This window comes from Girardinichthys multiradiatus, chromosome 2 (genome assembly GCF_021462225.1).
Source record: "Girardinichthys multiradiatus isolate DD_20200921_A chromosome 2, DD_fGirMul_XY1, whole genome shotgun sequence".
Classification (NCBI taxonomy): domain Eukaryota; kingdom Metazoa; phylum Chordata; class Actinopteri; order Cyprinodontiformes; family Goodeidae; genus Girardinichthys; species Girardinichthys multiradiatus.
The window spans coordinates 42937203-42957704 of NC_061795.1; the positions used below are offsets into that span (position 1 = coordinate 42937203).

At 42.6% G+C, this 20502-nt stretch overlaps 1 protein-coding gene across 4 annotated transcripts in view; it reads left to right on the forward strand.

Annotated features, from left to right (window-relative positions):
- Positions 1-4096: 4096 nt before the first annotated feature.
- exoc3l1 (exocyst complex component 3-like 1) overlaps positions 4097-20502 on the forward strand; it is a 31240-nt gene continuing 14834 nt past the window's right edge. Inside the window, exons 1-3 of one of the 4 annotated variants that reach the window (XM_047381249.1) lie at positions 4097-4392; positions 16263-16432; positions 17039-17258. In XM_047381249.1, the coding sequence (XP_047237205.1) occupies positions 4350-4392; positions 16263-16432; positions 17039-17258 (433 nt within the window). In that variant the 5' untranslated portion in view covers positions 4097-4349. Of the gene's footprint in view, positions 4393-16262; positions 16469-17038; positions 17259-20502 lie in introns of those variants that run through there. The other 3 variants (XM_047381224.1, XM_047381234.1, XM_047381244.1) reach the window with 3 other exon arrangements.

Genomic DNA, 20502 nt, shown 5'->3' on the forward strand with positions numbered 1-20502 from the left:
AGTAGAGCCGCTCCTAATCCATATCAAGAGGAGCCAGCTGCTCTGGCATCTGTTTTGGATGCCCCCTGGACGTTTCAGGCCCAGGACGAGCTGGAGGTACTATGTCTGTCGGCTGGCCTGGGAATTGCCTCAGACTTCCCCCAGAGGAGCTGGAGGAGGTGTCTGGAAAGAGGGAAGTGCCACCACAACCCAGTTCTGGATAATTGGAAGACGTATGAATGTTTAGTTTCTACCTTATTGATGTGTACAATTATATTACAATTCAGTCAAATTCAGTTGAACAAATAATCTGGGTCAATTAAAAAGAAATCTTATCTAAGAAAGCCCAAGCAATTGCATCACGTCATTGACTTTACAGCAATCCTTCCTCCAGAGCAAGCATGTGGCAACAGTGGGCAGGAACCACCCCTTTTTAATAGAATGAAACTTTCAGCAGAAAGAAGCTAGGTATGAGCTTCCATTTGCTTCTACTGGCTTTGGGAGGAGAAGACAAGCGAGGGAGACCCAACAGAAACACTGGGCAGGATTACTTTCTAAAAAAACAATGATAGTATGCAGACTTTATGGCAGCAATAGCTCAGTCTGTGGTCCTGTACAGAAAGGAAAGGCTGCTAAACACAGAAGCACTGGGCCGGGAGTACTTTCTATGGGGGAAAAACACAGAGAAGATAGTATGTTAATAGTAAGCAAACCATCAGTTGCTTCTTTCAGGCAGGAGACACAACAAAATCCTGAGCCTAAACAGACAACACAAAACAAATGAAGGCAATGACTATAAATGCAGAGTAGGAGGAGAAAATAGAGAGCAGAAACGGGGAAAAGTGGTCAGTATGTTCTGCAGCATTAGAATAACCTTATCTTCTCTAACTAAAAGCAAATTAAAGCTTTAACCCTAGTCTTAAAAGTAGATGGAGGATCAGCCTCACTGACAGAAACAGGCAGCTGGTTCCCCAGAAAAGGAGCCTGATAACTGGAAGATCTACATCATGTCTGTCTTCAGGAAACTCTGGAGACAACCATTATACCTGCAATGTAGTTATTACTTTTAAGGGGCCATCGTTTAGTGGTTTATCGTATGAGTGTTATGCGTTCTTCAGAGGGTTGGTTAGATCAAATCAGAACTGGTTGAGACAAAACCCTGATGCTTTGAAGTGAACGTTATCAAAGGAAATAAATAAAAAACATGCATGTTGAAGTGACTGCGCTGATATTTTAGGAGCCCCATTATTTAATAAAATACTAATTTGCCACACCTACATTTAATCATTTTCTGTTAACCTGGCACCATCAAACAGCTATTAAAATGTATCTTATGGCCAATGGACACACTGTTACAGATCCTTCTCAAAATATTAGCATATTGTGATAAAGTTAATTATTTTCTATAATGTAATGATGAAAATTTAACATTCATATATTTTAGATTCATTGCACACTAACTGAAATATTTCAGGTCTTTTATTGTCTTAATACGGATGATTTTGGCATACAGCTCATGAAAACCCAAAATCCCTATCTCACAAAATTAGCCTATTTCATCCGACCAATAAAAGAAAAGTGTTTTTAATACAAAAAACGTCAACCTTCAAATAATCATGTACAGTTATGCACTCAATACTTGGTCAGGAATCCTTTTGCAGAAATGACTGCTTCAATGCGGCGTGGCATGGAGGCAATCAGCCTGTGGCACTGCTGAGGTCTTATGGAGGCCCAGGATGCTTCGATAGCGGCCTTTAGCTCATCCAGAGTGTTGGGTCTTGAGTCTCTCAACGTTCTCTTCACAATATCCCACAGATTCTCTATGGGGTTCGGGTCAGGAGAGTTGGCAGGCTAATTGAGCACAGTGATACCATGGTCAGTAAACCATTTACCAGTGGTTTTGGCACTGTGAGCAGGTGCCAGGTCATGCTGAAAAATGAAATCTTCATCTCCATAAAGCTTTTCAGCAGATGGAAGCATGAAGTGCTCCAAAATCTCCTGATAGCTAGCTGCATTGACCCTGCCCTTGATAAAACACAGTGGACCAACACCAGCAGCTGACACGGCACCCCAGACCATCACTGACTGTGGGTACTTTACACTGGACTTCTGGCATTTTGGCATTTCCTTCTCCCCAGTCTTCCTCCAGACTCTGGCACCTTGATTTCTGAATGACATGCAGAATTTGCTTTCATCCGAAAAAAGTACTTTGGACCACTGAGCAACAGTCCAGTGCTGCTTCTCTGTAGCCCAGGTCAGGCGCTTCTGCCGCTGTTTCTGGTTCAAAAGTGGCTTGACCTGGGGAATGCAGCACCTGTAGCCCATTTCCTGCACACGTCTGTGCACGGTGACTCTGGATGTTTCTACTCCAGACTCAGTCCACTGCTTCCGCAGGTCCCCCAAGGTCTGGAATCGGCCCTTCTCCACAATCTTCCTCAGGGTCCGGTCACCTCTTCACGTTGTGCAGCGTTTTCTGCCACACTTTTTCCTTCCCACAGACTTCCCACTGAGGTGCCTTGATACAGCACTCTGGGAACAGCCTATTCGTTCAGAAATTTCTTTCTGTGTCTTACCCTCTTGCTTGAGGGTGTCAATAGTGGCCTTCTGGACAGCAGTCAGGTCGGCAGTCTTACCCATGATTGGGGTTTTGAGTGATGAACCAGGCTGGGAGTTTTAAAGGCCTCAGGAATCTTTTGCAGGTGTTTAGAGTTAACTCGTTGATTCAGATGATTAGGTTCATAGCTCGTTTAGAGACCCTTTTAATGATATGCTAATTTTGTGAGATAGGAATTTTGGGTTTTCATGAGCTGTATGCCAAAATCATCCGTATTAAGACAATAAAAGACCTGAAATATTTCAGTTAGTGTGCAATGAATCTAAAATATATGAATGTTAAATTTTCATCATGACATTATGGAAAATAATGAACTTTATCACAATATGCTAATTTTTTGAGAAGGACCTGTATATTTTGTATAGTTAGTTGCCAGCCTAATTTTGGAGTCAGAAAAAGATTTGGAAAAGGCATCTTATTAGGTAAATCAGTCCCATCAAAGTTAAACTCATTCCTTTTTTCTGGTTCTTGTTCAAAGCTCACTCAAAGAAGGTAAACGTGCATGTGGAAACCGTCAGTTCTGCCCTGAAAGCTGATGGTCCAATGCTCCCCTCACACTCTTTGTGGCAGCTGCAGCTCCAGAGCTACTTGGCACACTCCTTGCTGTGTTTCTAAAAAGGTTTGGGAAGGTTGGAGGTGTAGATGGGTGGCGGGGCTAGGCAGGCTTGACTGCTCTGAAATGATTCTGAACTGCTTAGCAGCAGAAGCCGGTGATGGTCAAACAGCTGCAGATGATTACAGATGTTTAGCACATGAAGAAGGGTCATTTGATTCTGCATCAACAGCAGAGCATCTGACAAAGTGGGATTGCAGTTGGCAGAGACTGTGAACTGCTTTTCAATGAAAGACTAATCGTTACGGTCTCCATTAACTCCTGTTTTCTCCCTTGATTTACAACGGGCGGTAGACTAATAACTTATACATTATACATCATTTCTTCCAGTAACTGCTTTCTCTTTACCAGTACGGTAGACTCCCAGTCTCCCTGTCACACAGGGCCAGGAGTACTCTCTTTTAACAGCTTTGTCCAATAAAGGGGCAGTTACACATAGGATTTCTTGGCCGGATTGACCTTCTATAAGAAAAGCAGTTTGGGGACTGTCCACAAAGTTTTTCCGAACTTGGTGGTAAATGGACTATGCTTGATTTTTATTAAGATGTTGAAACTTCAGATCATCTTCAGTTTGCCTGCTCGTCTTTGGTGCATATAGCAGTCTTCTACTGAAATCAAGTGGTAAATAAACTAAACTTCTTAATAGAATAGAAATTTGCTTTTATGTATAAAAACGAAATAATTTAAAATTCAATATACTCTATCTTAATTACATTTAGCACGGTCATATCCTTGGAAGATGCTTTGTCAAAGGAATTTCCTATTGTAAAGGTTGACCATTTTTTGCCCAGGTTCTTGAATGCAACACATCCTCCCTCCTTTCTCCCCTCTCTATCTCCCCCCTCTCATCATCCAGCAGCAATCCCCTCCCTCTGCTTCCCCTCAGCTCCCTCCCTTTCCTGCTGGCCTCTCAGCAGAGGATGTGTCTGGGAGAGAGAGTGCTTGAAGGGAAAAGGGGAAAGCCGTCAGTAGAATGGATATGTGCCCTCTCTCCTCCACCCTTTCTTCTCCTTCCTCTTCTGTCTCCTCTACGGCTCTCCTCGCCCTTCTCTGCCTGCCTTGTGCACTGGTCACCCTCAGTGCTGGCCCTCGGGCGTTAAAGGAGTCTCGTCGGGTGGACGGGCGGCTGAAAACTGAACTTCAATGTCAACTGGGGACCAGAAGAATGGAGGTGACAAACCTAAAGGTAAAGAGAACAACAACAACAGCATTTCTGAATGACCAACACCCACTTCTCTAAATTCTCTGAGCAGGAATAAAAACAAAACTGTTCAGCAGTCTTGGTTCTCAGCCAGAGAAATGAATGAACTGTGCATTGTCATACCTAAGGGAGTCAGGTTAGGAGTGATGTATTGATTCGTGGCCTCTGATTGTGTATTGATCACCATCCTGTCTCTGAGTGATGGATAATATTCCCTGAGAGCAAGTTGACTATTTTTAGAAAACATTACAAACTTGTCGGTCTGCTTGAATGTTGCGTACTGATCTCTATCTGCTGTATTTTAGGGGGTTTGCCTTAGCTCCACAAATAAGAGTGAAAATTTAGTGAGACTGGCTGCTCTCAAAACCAGATTTTTAAACTCAACTAATGAACATTTTAAAAGACAAAGTTTCAAATTAATTAAATGAACATAGAGAATAATGTCTGACTCTTTTGATGTTAAAATCTAAACAGAAAGTTTCTCATTCTTGTCTCAGTCAGATATATTAATATTATGTGGATTAGAGGAAAATCCATATAAAATATTCCAGCTTTGATTTCAGAACCATTCTATGCTGGAAAAATATTAAAGTAAATCAATATGATAGTCATGGCCATGATGAGGGGTTTTAAGCTGTATATTAGTTTCCTTTGTGTTGATTCTTGAATTGTCTGACTGGGAAAGATCCTGCAGAAATGAGCAGTTTCGGTGTCACACAAAAAACAGACAAAAGTGAGTGGAAACAAGCTAAAACAGCATAACAAAAATTATATGTGTATCACTTTAAATGGTAAATGGACTGAACTTATATAGCGCTTTTCCAGTCATGCAGACCACTCAAAGCACTTTACACTAGAGCCACATTCACCCAATTGCACTCACTAACGCTCACACATTCATACACCGATACGCAGATCAGTAGGCAACTTGAGGTTAAGTGTCTTGCCCAGGGGCACATCGACACTCTTCCTACCGAGGCACAGTCGCCTCAGTAGGGAGTTTCAGTTTCTTGTTTATTGCAGTAGAGTAATCTCATGCAGAAAGCTCTAGAACACACTAAAATAAAATATTTTGGGGTATTTCGACAAACAAAATAGAGGTACCAAAGTTTTTAAAGCAAAAAGTATCCTGTCTCGTCGTCTTCTGCTTTATCCGGGACCGGGTCGCGGGGGCAGCAGACTCAGCAGAGACGCCCAGATGTCCCTCTCCCCAAACACCTCCTCCAGCTCCTCCGGGGGTAGCCCAAGGCGTTCCCAGGCCAGCCGAGAGACATAGTCCCTCCAGCGTGTCCTGGACCGTCCCCTGGGCCTCCTCCTGGTGGGACATGCCTAGAACACCTCCCGAGGAAGGTGTCCAAGAGGCATTTGGTATAGATGCCCGAGCCACCTCAACTGGCTCTTCTCGATGTGGAGGAGCAGCGGCTCTACTCAGAGCCCCTCCCGGATGGCCGAGCTCCTCACCCTATCTCTAAGGGAGTGCCCGGCCACCCTACGGAGGAAGCTCATTTCAGCCGCTTGTATCTCGTTCTTTCGGTCATGACCCAAAGTTCATGGCCATAGGTGAGGGTAGGAACGTAGACCGACAGGTAAATCGAGAGCTTCGCTTTTCGGCTCAGCTCTCTCTTCACCACAACGGAGCGGCACAGCGTCCCCATTACTGTGGCAGCAGCACCGATCCGTCTGTTGATGTCCCGCTCCATTCTTCCCTCACTCGTGAACAAGACCCCGAGATACTTAAACTCCTCCACTTGAGGCAGGAACTCCCCTCCAACGAAATCCTCTGGTCCCCAAACCAGACCCCCTCCGACCCCTGGCTGCATCTAGAAATCCTGTCCATAAAAGTTATGAACAGGGCCGGTGACAAAGGGCAGCCCTGCCGGAGTCCAACATGCACCGGGAACAGGTCCGACTTAGTGCCGGCAATGCGAACCAAACTCCTGCTCCGCTTGTACAGAGACCGGATGGCCCCTAATAAAGGTCCCCCGATTCCATACTCCTGGAGCACCCCCCACAGGGCATCACGAGGGACACAGTCAAATGCTTTTTCCAGGTCCACAAAACACATGTGGACCAGTTGGGCAAACTCCCATGAACACTCAAATACCCTGTAGAGGGTATAGAGCTGGTCCAGTGTTCCACGGCCAGGACGAAAACCACACTGCTCCTCCTGAAGCCGAGGTTCGACTATCGGCCGGACTCTCCTCTCCAATACCCTGGCGTAGGCCTTACCAGGGAGACTGAGGAGTGTGATGCCCCTGTAGTTGGAACACACCCTCCGGTCACCCTTCTTATGTAAGGGGACCACCACCACAGTCTGCCAATCCAAAAGCACTGTCCCCGTCCGCGACGCAATGTTGAAGAGGCATCTCAACCATCACAGCCCCACAACATCCAAAGACTTGAGGTACTCATCCAACCCCGAAGCCCTGCCACCATGGAGCTTTTTAACCACCTCGGTGACTTCAGCCCGGGTGATGAAAGAGTCCAACCCCGAGTCCCCAGCCTCTGTTTCCACCAGGGAATGCGTGACGGCAGGATTGAGGAGATCCTCGAAGTACTCCTTCCACCGCCCAATAATGTCCCCAATTGAGGTCAGCAGCTCCCCGCCCCCACTGTAAACAGTGTTGGCGAAGCACTGCTTCCCCCTCCTGAGGCGCCAGACGATTTGCCAGAATCGCTTCGGGGCCAACCAGTAGTCCTTCTCCATGGCCTCACCGAACTCCTCCCAGGTCCGAGTTTTTGCCTCTGCCACCACCCGGGCCGCGGCATGCTTGGCCCCACGGTACCCGTCAGCCGCCTCAGGAGTCCCACAAACCAACCACAGCCAATAGGACTCCTTCTTCAGCTTGACAGCATCCCTTACTGCCGGTGTCCACCACCGGGTTCGGGGATTGCCACCGCGACAGGCACTGCAGACCTTACGGCCGCAGCTACGGGCGGCAGCATCGACAATAGATGCCCCCAGCGGATCCAACACACCATCAGGTGGTGATCAGTGGACAGCTCAGCTCTTCTCTTCACCCGAGTGTCCAAAACATGCGGCCGAAGGTCTGATGATACGACAACAAAGTCGATCATTGACCTCCTGCCTAGGGTGTCCTGGTGCCAAGTGCACTGATGGACACCCTTAAGTTTGAACATGGTGTTCATTATGGACAATCCGTGACTAGCACAGAAGTCCAATAACAAAACACCACTCGGATTCAGATTGGGGTGGCCATTCCTCCCAATCACGCCTCTCCAGGTGTCACTGTCGTTTCCCACGTGGGCGTTGAAGTCCCCCAGCAGAATAATGGAGTCCCCGGGAGGGGCACTATCCAGCACCCCCGACAGGGACGCCAAGAAGGCCGGGTACTCCACACTACCACTCGGCCCGTAGGCTGAAATGATAGTCAGAGACCTCTCCCCAACCTAAAGGCGCAGGGATGCGACCCTCTCATCCACTGGTGTCAACCCCAACACGAGACGGCTGAGCTGGGGGGCGACAAGCAAACCCACCCCAGCCCGCCGCCTCTCCCCGTGGGCCACTCCAAAGTACAAGAGAGTCCAGCCCCTCTTGAAGAGATGGGTTCCAGAGCCCATGCTCTGCGTGGAGGCGAGCCCGACTATTTCTAGTCGATATCTCCATTATCCATTGAAGAAATTGCATTTATTGTAGAAAACCTTAATCCTTATTTGGTAAATACAAGAGTTCCAGATTTTGTAACAGAGCTGGTTTCAGTTAATACAGATGCCAGAAATAGCAGTGAAATGGAGCCATACCACACTCCAAAAATTCAAAGCCAATTTTAGCTCAGTGCTGTCTGTAATTTGTGGAGCTTATAAAATCTACAATTTTATAAGCAGCTCAGGGTAAATACTTTGTGCTCAAAGGTCCACAATGCTTTAAAAACGGTAGAATAAAAATCTTGACATTTGAATCTGGAAAATATAGAATTTCATAATGAAAAATGTGGAGGAACCCTGATGAAAGATGGTTGACGTTTCTGTTTGTCAAACCCTTTCTGTGATTATTTGACCAAATGTTTTGGATAATTTTTCTGGTGAAAGACCCAGTGACGTCTGGTGAGTCCACCAGGTATTCATTTGAAATATTCTGGTAGGATGTTATGCATTCTAACAAGGTCTTCAGGGCCTTTGGAAGAGAAACACACCCACAGCATCACAGATCTTCCACCATACTTAACAGTGGGCATGAGGTGGTTTTCCACAAATTTCTCCTTTTGTTCACGTCAAGCCAACCTTTGTTTGTTTATGAAAACCTAAATTCTCTCATCTGACCAAAGCACACGATTCCGGTTAAAGTCCCAGCAGATGTGATCAGACTCCACATGTTTATATTTGTGATAGTAGGACAAAACAAATACAATTTCCTGACTCCCAGACAAACCAGTTGGCATAGAAATGACATTTACTGGTTGTTATGGAGCTTGAGTGACCTCAGGATGCCACTCTTTACTGCAGCTCTAACAGCAAGCTTAGGAAATATTTTTCCCCTTCCTTATCATCCCTCTTGCAGCGCATGGTGGCGAGACAAATATGAGTCTTTGTCCAGTCTAGTGGTGAGCTGCCAAAAGAAAAGGGCCTCTTTATCACTACATATTTAAACCCCAAGGAAACAGAAAGACAAACTGACATTTGGCCATCATAGTCATAGACACTAGAAATCCTCAAAAGCTTTAATCAAATAAAGTATAAAAAAGTTAGAAATTTAAATAAATGTACTCACCTACAGTAAAAGTTCGGATTTTTCTACATTTTTCAGTGTGAGATTGTGCTAGTGCAACAAAACCTGAATGTCTTCTAAGATATTTTGCACATTTTAAACAACGGTGCCAACAAATTTATCTCTCTCTTTTATTTTTAAAATGATCAAACTTTTTATATGGTCTTAGACTTTTCAATTGGCAGATTTTTATAAACAAATAAGAGATCAATAAAAGAACTCCTGCTAATGACCTGATTATGTGATTTAGGTGTGTTGACACCCATGTTCAAGATCAATCCATTTATATATCTTAGAATGGCCTAATCAAAGTCCAGGAGTAAACCAAATGGTAATCTGTGGCAAAGACTGAAAATTCATATTCGAAATGCTCTCCATTCAATCTGAGTTTGAGCTATTATACTAGCATTTTATTGTGCAAAAGGTGGTTCTTTAAAGTCTTGGGGCTGCATACAAATGCACGATATACCGTTTAGATGTTTATTTGTAACAAGATAACAATAATCTTCTTTCAGCTTCTTTGTGTTGGTCTTAGACACAAAACCTCAATAAAATACACTGTCTGTGGTTGAAATCGTACAAAATGTGGAAAGAGTTTAAGAGCTATGACTATATTGAAAAATATAAATGCATAAGATTTTGACATGTCTTGTGTTGTAAAGTATTTTGAGATTGCTTTTTGTGAAGCAATTGCTGCTAAAAATTAACCAAATTGACATAACTGTCAGGTAAATCGATAAGGAAGCTTAACTTTTCAGCATGTAGCTCTGATTATTAGCATGCTATGGATCTACAGGAATTAGATCTGTTTGTTCAGTCATTGTCAGACTGGCTGTTTCCCTACTGATGCAGAAGCAGCATTATTGAGGGTTAATTGGTGTATAAATGGTGTATTGTTCTCTGTCTGGCTTCACTTTGGGCTCTACTCCGCTGCAGAGATAGATTACATTAGGCTCATTTTTCTTACATGTGGAGTTCAGTGGTTTATTGTGTTGCAGTTTTGCTGATGACAACGTTTCAGTGTCATCGGATTTACTTCGGCTGGGAGATAGCAGAGCATCCCATGACCTCCTCTAACAGACGGGCCTGTTTGTGCAACTGAGAAGTCCAAATATCTGCACAAAGGCTGTTTCTAAGAGAAACTGTTTGTGTGGGGATGCTTTTGTAACCTGTTATGAAGATCTCTCTTCACTGAGTCACTCATGAGGTTGTTGTTCTGCTAAGGCCAATCAGGACATGTAATTTAAACTGAACCATTATCATGTGACTCTAATGGCTGCAGGATTTCCACTTCTCACTGTCCAATAGATCAGAAATTATATGCAGGCTACCCGACTGGTCGGATGACAGCAGATCCTCTACTCTATCGTCTATACAGGTCCTTCTCAAAATATTAGCATATTGTGATAAAGTTCATTATTTTCCATAATGTCATGATGAAAATTTAACATTCATATATTTTAGATTCATTGCACACTAACTGAAATATTTCAGGTCTTTTATTGTCTTAATACGGATGATTGTGGCATACAGCTCATGAAAACCCAAAATTCCTATCTCACAAAATTAGCATATTTCATCCGACCAATAAAAGAAAAGTGTTTTTAATACAAAAAACGTCAACCTTCAAATAATCATGTACAGTTATGCACTCAATACTTGGTCAGGGAATCCTTTTGCAGAAATGACTGCTTCAATGCGGCGTGGCATGGAGGCAATCAGCCTGTGGCACTGCTGAGGTCTTATGGAGGCCCAGGATGCTTCGATAGCGGCCTTTAGCTCATCCAGAGTGTTGGGTCTTGAGTCTCTCAACGTTCTCTTCACAATATCCCACAGATTCTGTATGGGGTTCAGGTCAGGAGAGTTGGCAGGCCAATTGAGCACAGTGATACCATGGTCAGAAAACCATTTACCAGTGGTTTTGGCACTGTGAGCAGGTGCCAGGTCGTGCTGAAAAATGAAATGTTCATCTCCATAAAGCTTTTCAGCAGATGGAAGCATGAAGTGCTCCAAAATCTCCTGATAGCTAGCTGCATTGACCCTGCCCTTGATAAAACACAGTGGACCAACACCAGCAGCTGACACGGCACCCAGACCATCACTGACTGTGGGTACTTGACACTGGACTTCTGGCATATTGGCATTTCCTTCTCCCCAGTCTTCCTCCAGACTCTGGCACCTTGATTTCTGAATGACATGCAGAATTTGCTTTCATCCGAAAAAAGTACTTTGGACCACTGAGCAACAGTCCAGTGCTGCTTCTCTGTAGCCCAGGTCAGGCGCTTCTGCCGCTGTTTCTGGTTCAAAAGTGGCTTGACCTGGGGAATGCGGCACCTGTAGCCCATTTCCTGCACACGCCTGTGCACGGTGGCTCTGGATGTTTCTACTCCAGACTCAGTCCACTGCTTCCGCAGGTCCCCCAAGGTCTGGAATCGGCCCTTCTCCACAATCTTCCTCAGGGTCCGGTCACCTCTTCTCGTTGTGCAGCGTTTTCTGCCACACTTTTTCCTTCCCACAGACTTCCCACTGAGGTGCCTTGATACAGCACTCTGGGAACAGCCTATTCATTCAGAAATGTCTTTCTGTGTCTTACCCTCTTGCTTGAGGGTGTCAATAGTGGCCTTCTGGACAGCAGTCAGGTCGGCAGTCTTACCCATGATTGGGGTTTTGAGTGATGAACCAGGCTGGGAGTTTTAAAGGCCTCAGGAATCTTTTGCAGGTGTTTAGAGTTAACTCGTTGATTCAGATGATTAGGTTCATAGCTCGTTTAGAGACCCTTTTAATGATATGCTAATTTTGTGAGATAGGAATTTTGGGTTTTCATGAGCTGTATGCCAAAATCATCCGTATTAAGACAATAAAAGACCTGAAATATTTCAGTTAGTGTGCAATGAATCTAAAATATATGAATGTTAAATTTTCATCATGACATTATGGAAAATAATGAACTTTATCACAATATGCTAATATTTTGAGAAGGACCTGTATAAAGCTTGTCTCCATTAGAAAGCAAGCATACCTGATTGGCAATGCTCAGAAATCAATTTTTGTTTTGCAGAGAAACCACAATCTGAGCAAGACTTAGGGGGAGGTTAGGGGACTTCATCATAATAACATTAGGCTGAGCTTGTCAGATAGCACTCTTGAAATGGACCCAAGTGCAGACAGGCAGGCAGAGGCAGCATGGTGAGTAGAAAATATTTAATAAAAACATTTACATCCTAGCCTGAGATGAACAGGTTGAAAACGTGAGCAGGCATAGCATGAATAAACGGACTTGGACAAGCTTGGCATGGCAAACAGGATTCTCCAGCAGGGAGCAGACAGGACAGAAGAGAATATATGGGGCATGACACAGGTGAAAACAGTGAGACTGATAGGCATGAAGCAGGTGGATTGAATGAAGCTGATTAAGGTGGCAGTGACTGAAAATGGAAACAAATCATGATAGCAACTAAACAGAGACACAATATAACCAAAGTAACAGAACTAACAAGCACAATAAACAGAATGAATAAGAAACTAAACCAAAAAAGAAAAATGAATTTATAATGCACCACCTGGAAAGCACATATGAAAACAGTCACAGGCAAGACCCAAAACACAAACATCAACAGATCATGAAAGAGCGTAAACAATTATTTGAATATCTGGATTTCCCTCCTGAACCCGTGACCCCTACAACCCAATTTTTGACAAACTCTTTAATCATTTAATGATCATTTGTGATCAACCTAAAGGAATTTGTTCTTATAGGTTTATGTCATGTTTCCTTCTTTCAATAATCATTCAGATGTGACAGTGTAATTAGATTCAATGTAATTTTTATTCACAGGTTAATATTGTAAATCTGAGAATAAATGGATTTTCATGACGTATTCCTCTTATTCCGTTCTACTTCTTCTTCTTTTTGTCTCGGCTTTTCCCTTTCAGGGGTCATCCCAATGAGTCATCTGTTTTCATCTAACTGTCTTCTGCATTTTCTTCTCTCACATCCACCTTCATGTCCTCTTTCACTCCATCTATAAATCTCCTCTTGCTCTTCTAGGTCTGCTGCCTGGGAGTTCCAGCCTCTGCGTCTTTCTCTCGATGTTCTTACTTTCCATCCTCTTTAAATGTCCAAACCATCTCAGTTTGGCCTCTCTATCTCCAACTCATCTAACATGAGCTGACCCTTATGTATTCATTCCTGATCCTATTCATCCTCGTCACTTCCAAAGTGAACCTCAACATCTTCATCAATGCCAGCTGGAAAGACATCATCAGTTGCTGCTGTTGATCAATCTGGGAAAGGTTATTAGCAAATTTCTAAGCAGTTTGAAGTCTAGAGTGAGAAAGCTTATACACCAATAGAAAACATTAAGCTGCAAATGTTTCTAGAAGATGACACACCAGCAAATTCCCCCTATGATCAGATGATGCAATGCTTTTGGAGTTCTTGACAGAACTCTTAGAAAAACACGAAACAAGTATGGCTTGTTTGTAGGAGTTGAAAATAAAACCATGATCTCTCTTAAAAATAATATGGCAGCGAGATTTCAATCTACAAAGTTACGTCCAAATGAACATTTCAGACATTTCCCTGGTTGAGCACACCTCATTTCAGTGAATGACTGATTAACAGGCTTTTCTTGAACTGTAATCATCAAAATGAGGTATGTTTAAATGAATGAGATCAAAGCATTAGACGTTTGACCATCATGTACAGCAGAAAATCAAGCACACCATATTGGCACAAACACCTCATACCAACTGTCAAGCATGGTGGTCGAGGAATCATGATCTGGGATTGCTTTGTAGCAACAGGACCTGAGCTCCCTGCAGTCAGTTGAGTCACCCACAAACGCCTTTACTAATCAAAGTATCCGCATGACCGTTGAAGGTTGTTCTAAACCAGGTCAGCAGCAGGGCAATCATCCCAAACACAGCAGCAGATCTGCAGAATTACAAGAAACTCATGTGCAACGGCCCAGCCAAAGCCCAAACCTCAGGTTGATTGAAAGGCTGTGGTGGGACCTTAAGATAGCTGTGCAGAAGCTAACTCCTCCATTACAACAAGAGACACAAAACAACTAGTGAAAGTTACTGCTGCTAAAGTTGGTTCTGCAAGCTACTGAAACACAAAAATCTCAGAGTATCCTGTGTTTTTTATGTAAAAGGTCTGAAACATTACTTAAAGGCATCCATAAAGACAGAGCTAAAGAGTCTTACTCACATATCTGCGTTAGGCTGGAAATACTTCTGGCTTGATCTGTAAATTGACCTGAAGAGTTGCAGTTTTCTGATGAGAAACTCTTTTATCAGTTGACAAATATCAGTTGGATAAGTACTTTTAAAATGTCATGGTTCTAGAAAACCCTTGGAGCAAACTGCTCTTTAAAACCAGGGCAAAAACCTTTTCCCATGACAGGAAAGCTACAGCTGGCCAATTTAAACTCCTTGTGAAGTTCATCTGGATCACCAACGTCATTATCTCTGTTGCAATTGCAGCTCTGCTTCCAAGAACTGTTTGCAGAAATAAAATCAACTGTGCTTTTGAGGTTTGTTTGGACAGTGTTTCTTAAGAAGTGATTGTTTGTGGCTGTGATTTAATGTGATTTTAATTTATTTCTCATTTGGAAGCAAAGGAGAAACCTTCCCCACTATTTTTACTGTACGTTGAAACAATTTTGTTAAGGTTTCTGTAAATTGTCAGTTTGGTTTAAAAAAAAGTGTTTTTTATTGTCATCATTGCAAAAGGAAAGGGAAAAACAGATGCTTTTTTTGTTACACTAAAAATCTGTTTTTTTGGGGTTAGGTTTCTACCAGCATCTAGAAGCGGAAATTTGTTCTCATTCTGCTTGGCAAATAGCTCTGGTTCAGTCAGAATAAGTCGAGAGTGTCTATGAGCTGTAGTTTTTAAGTCTTGCCTCAGATTAGGGGGTTGGAATTAAGTGTGGACTTTGACTAGGTCATTCTAACACATGAATATGCTTTGATTTAAACTATTCCACTGCAGCTCTGGTTGTATTTTTGGTGTCATTGTCCTGCTGGAAGGTCAACCTTTGCCCCAGTCCCAAGTCTTTTTTACAGCCTCTAACAGATTTATTTCCAATATTATCTTATTATCTATTATCTTTTTAGCTCCATTAATCTTTTCATCAACTCTGACCAGCTTCTCTGTCCCTAGTGAAGAAAATAATTCCCACAGCATGATGCTGCTACCACCATGTTTTACTGCGGGGATGATGTGTACAGTCCGAGTTCTCCAGCTCACATACTGTTTTGTATGTGGACCAAAAAGTTACATTCTGGTTTCATCTGACCACACCGCCTTCTTCCAGCTCTTTACCGTGTCCCTGCCATGGCTTTCAGCAAAATGCAGATAGGAATTTTGTCTCCAGTTTAGGTGGACGGCCATGTCTGGCTAGGTTTGCAGCTGTGTCATTCTCTTTCCATGTTCAGATAATGGGTTGAACAGAGCTCTGTGAGATGTTCAAAGCTTGGGATGTTTTATAACCTAAACCTGTGTTAAACTTCTCCCTGACCTGCCTGCTGTGTTCCTTGGACTTCACGGTGCTGTTTGCTCACTAATGTTCTCTAACTAATCCGTGAGGCTTTCAAAGAACAGCTGCATTTATACTTGGACTAAATTACACATAGTCCCATAATTTGTTTTAATTAGGTGACTTCGGGATGCTTTTGGTCGCACTGGATGTTATCCAGCGGTATCAGAGTTAAGAGGGGTGAATACATGTGCACACCACACTTTTCAGATTTATATTTGTGGAACATTTTGAAAACCATGTCATTTCCTTACTGTTTCACAATTGTGCCCTTAGTCTCAGTCTATTACATAAAATCCCAATTGAATAGAACAAAATCTGTCGTTATAGTCTAATAAAATGCAGGATTCATGAGAAAGAACAAAGTAAATATATTTCAAGTCCTTTTTTCAATCTCTAAAATCTCTATTTTGGTGTAATTATGATTTAAACAGTTTTAAGCTCCTTAATGTTTCTCTGTTATTTTTCCTCAATTCTTCCATGGGTGTCCTCGTCAAACCCACATTTGCGAGTAGCTAAAGATATTACTTTCCCATATCTCTTGATCTGTGTCTGTTGTTTTTTTTTTTTGATATATTACACAGGATCAGAGGCTGCTGTATGGCCAGAGGTGGAGCGGGCAGAGTGTTTGGCCCGCGGTGCTGCTCTAAAGTGGGCATCAGGCGTTTTTTGTCGCCCAGAACATCTGGAGCGACTGAGCCAATACAAGAAGAGAGAGAGTCAGAGGACGGCCTCCATCCACACCAGACTGAAGGTCAGAAAGAACCAAAAAGCTGCATAGAGATAGAAGGTGATGCAGGTTATTTAATGATTCCATTTACTGTACTGGTCACCATGTGTTTCTTTATACTGTGCTTCCAATGAGCCACGCTCATTTATTAGGTTTTAAACTAGTCTTTATAGTCAGTTTTTAAAATTTGTGAAGGTCTTTCGATGCTTTTCCTTTGGGCTTTGCTGTTTTTTTTCCTTAATTTTTCCACGACAGCATATTATGCAAAACTCAGGAAAGTGGACAAAAGAAGTGACAGGCCTAAAATCATCTACAGCTGAACAGTATCAGAAAGTCTTTTCATGTGTTTGTAAATAAATAAATCAAAGATATGACAGGTACTGACAGATGCATCGCCCTTCAGTCGATCATCTACTATAATCCATTATTTCTCAGACTCAAACCCAAGAAAATGTAGCAAGTTGTGTGTTTTTCACACCTTTCTCTAAAAATACTCAGCTACAAGGTCTGAAAATAAGTTAAAAAGTAACCAAAGTCCAAACAAAAAATCTTAAATATCTTAAACTGGAGATCTGTTGAGTAATACCACTTTAAGCGCCAACACAACCTCCTTGGATCATTTGTTTCCAGTCTATGGTCCAATCGTACCTGGAGGGGGTCGGCTGGGGTCTAGAGCAGCTCCGGGAGGCCCGGGAAGAGCTGAGGGAGGTGTCGCTCACTTTAAAGGAAGCAGGACTGGAGTCAGATGGAAACACCGACTGTGTGACGTCTCTGGAGAAGCTGAGAGAAGCTTCAGTCAACCATCATCAGCTCTACGCCGCCGTCAGCAACCTGCCTCAACTTTACGCCAGTGAGAAACTCTAACCCGATGTATATTCGTGCTATTTGTACAGAAATAATGTCTTACAGTTCTGGTCAGAAGTTTACACACACTCATCATGACCCTATATCTCATTCATTTTTGTAATTTGAACAGTTGCTTTTCTAGGTTTCATATATATAAAAACTCATATGATGAACTTCTGTGATTTTTAAAAACAAGACTTTGGTGCACACGTTCAAAATTGTGGATGAATGGGAATTGGTTGGGATGGTCAGGAACAACCCAGAAGCCACCAAGGCTCAAACCGATCATAAACTAGACTGTTAGGCCTGGAACCACATCAAGAAAAACATCAACACCTTCAGGGTCAACTGAAATGTTGACCCTGCTGACATGGACAAACCAAATATCATCCTGAGAAAAGTTACGTTTTATCATCAGCTTGAGCTCTTTGCCCACAATAACAAGAAGGAGGTAAGGTAGCGTCCAGGTGACGCTTTCAAACCTAAACACCCTTAACCAACTATCAAACATGGAGGAGGTAACATTACGCTGAAGGTCTTTTTCAATGCCACAGTAGTGGAAGATTGCACAATGTACGTAGAAAAATGAAGATGAAGAGCAAACCCAGATGCTTTAAATCAGCTGCCCGTTTGAAACCTGGACGCCGTTGGGTGTGCCAACAGGACAATGATCCCAAACACACATTAAGCGGGTTTTTGGATTGGATAGAGGACTGAAATTTATCTTCTAGAATTGCTCTGATCTTAAAAAGTGTGTGGTTGCTGTTCAACTTCCTAAGAGACATTTGACCAAGTACTACACTGAGCCAGGTTCTGGTTCTGCTGGATGTTCTTGCTGTTAAAGGGGAGTTCTCCGCTCCACTGTCGCTATATGCTTGCTCAGTGTGAGAGATTGCTGCAAAGTTAACGATTCGATGCAATCAACTATTTACTGTAACTACATGCTCACTCAGGCAGGGTTGCTGTGAAGTAGGATGGGTTCCTTAGATAGAAAGCTTTTACCAATTTGAACAATAAACATGGCTGCATTGTTTGATAACTAGGATCAAATTTGCTTGAATCTGTCAGTATAATTAGATATTTCTGTATATAAAATGTATGTTTTTTGTAAAGTTCCTTCTAATGACATTTCTTGTGAATTGGCGCTATATAAATAAACTTAAACACAATTATTAGTGGGGGTTTATTAAAATTATACAGGTCCTTCTCAAAATATTAGCATATTGTGATAAAGTTCATTATTTTCCATAATGTCATGATGAAAATTTTACATTCATATATTTTAGATTCATTGCACACTAACTGAAATATTTCAGGTCTTTTATTGTCTTAATACGGATGATTTTGGCATACAGCTCATGAAAACCCAAAATTCCTATCTCACAAAATTAGCATATTTCATCCGACCAATAAAAGAAAAGTGTTTTTAATACAAAAAACGTCAACCTTCAAATAATCATGTACAGTTATGCACTCAATACTTGGTCGGGAATCCTTTTGCAGAAATGACTGCTTCAATGAGGCGTGGCATGGAGGCAATCAGCCTGTGGCACTGCTGAGGTCTTATGGAGGCCCAGGATGCTTCGATAGCGGCCTTTAGCTCATCCAGAGTGTTGGGTCTTGAGTCTCTCAACGCTCTCTTCACAATATCCCACAGATTCTCTATGGGGTTCAGGTCAGGAGAGTTGGCAGGCCAATTGAGCACAGTGATACCATGGTCAGTAAACCATTTACCAGTGGTTTTGGCACTGTGAGCAGGTGCCAGGTCGTGCTGAAAAATTAAATCTTCATCTCCATAAAGCTTTTCAGCAGATGGAAGCATGAAGTGCTCCAAAATCTCCTGATAGCTAGCTGCATTGACCCTGCCCTTGATAAAACACAGTGGACCAACACCAGCAGCTGACACGGCACCCCAGACCATCACTGACTGTGGGTACTTGACACTGGACTTCTGGCATTTTGGCATTTCCTTCTCCCCAGTCTTCCTCCAGACTCTGGCACCTTGATTTCCGAATGACATGCAGAATTTGCTTTCATCCGAAAAAAGTACTTTGGACCACTGAACAACAGTCCAGTGCTGCTTCTCTGTAGCCCAGGTCAGGCGCTTCTGCCGCTGTTTCTGGTTCAAAAGTGGCTTGACCTGGGGAATGCGGCACCTGTAGCCCATTTCCTGCACACGCCTGTGCACGGTGGCTCTGGATGTTTCTACTCCAGACTCAGTCCACAGCTTCCGCAGGTCCCCCAAGGTCTGGAATCGGCCCTTCTCCACAATCTTCCTCAGGGTCCGGTCACCTCTTCCCGTTGTGCAGCGTTTTCTGCCACACTTTTTCCTTCCCACAGACTTCCCACTGAGGTGCCTTGAAACAGCACTCTGGGAACAGCCTATTCGTTCAGAAATGTCTTTCTGTGTCTTACCCTCTTGCTTGAGGGTGTCAATAGTGGCCTTCTGGACAGCAGTCAGGTCGGCAGTCTTACCCATGATTGGGGTTTTGAGTGATGAACCAGGCTGGGAGTTTTAAAGGCCTCAGGAATCTTTTGCAGGTGTTTAGAGTTAACTCGTTGATTCAGATTATTAGGTTTATAGCTCGTTTAGAGACCCTTTTAATGATATGCTAATTTTGTGAGATAGGAATTTTGGGTTTTCATGAGCTGTATGCCAAAATCATCCGTATTAAGACAATAAAAGACCTGAAATATTTCAGTTAGTGTGCAATGAATCTAAAATATATGAATGTTAAATTTTCATCATGACATTATGGAAAATAATGAACTTTATCACAATATGCTAATTTTTTGAGAAGGACCTGTATATGTTTGACCTTTTGTATGTATAATCTAACCCTGCATGGATTCAAAGAAAGTCCATCTTCTACACCCACATCCTTCTGGGTCGTGGGGCGCTGGTGTCGATCTCCAGGTCGCTGTTCTGAGTTAGAGAAAATTCAGTTTTAAGTTTTACAATTCTTGCTTTTAAAAATATTTTAAAGTGGTTTGCTGTATTTTTAGTCTGCTTAGTTAAAAGATCAGAATTAATGTGACTTTCATGTTGATGGTGACTCAATGTAGACAACTGACTTGAACTGTATGTGGAAAAGAAGAATCATTTCATTTTGGAAACATGTTTTTGTTAATAAATTGTAAATAATGTCCTTTTGTTATTAAGTTTGTCACCTTACAATTTTTCATATCTATATTTGAAGTTATGAAGCAACGTCTTTATGAAGCATTTATTTTCTTGGTATTAATAA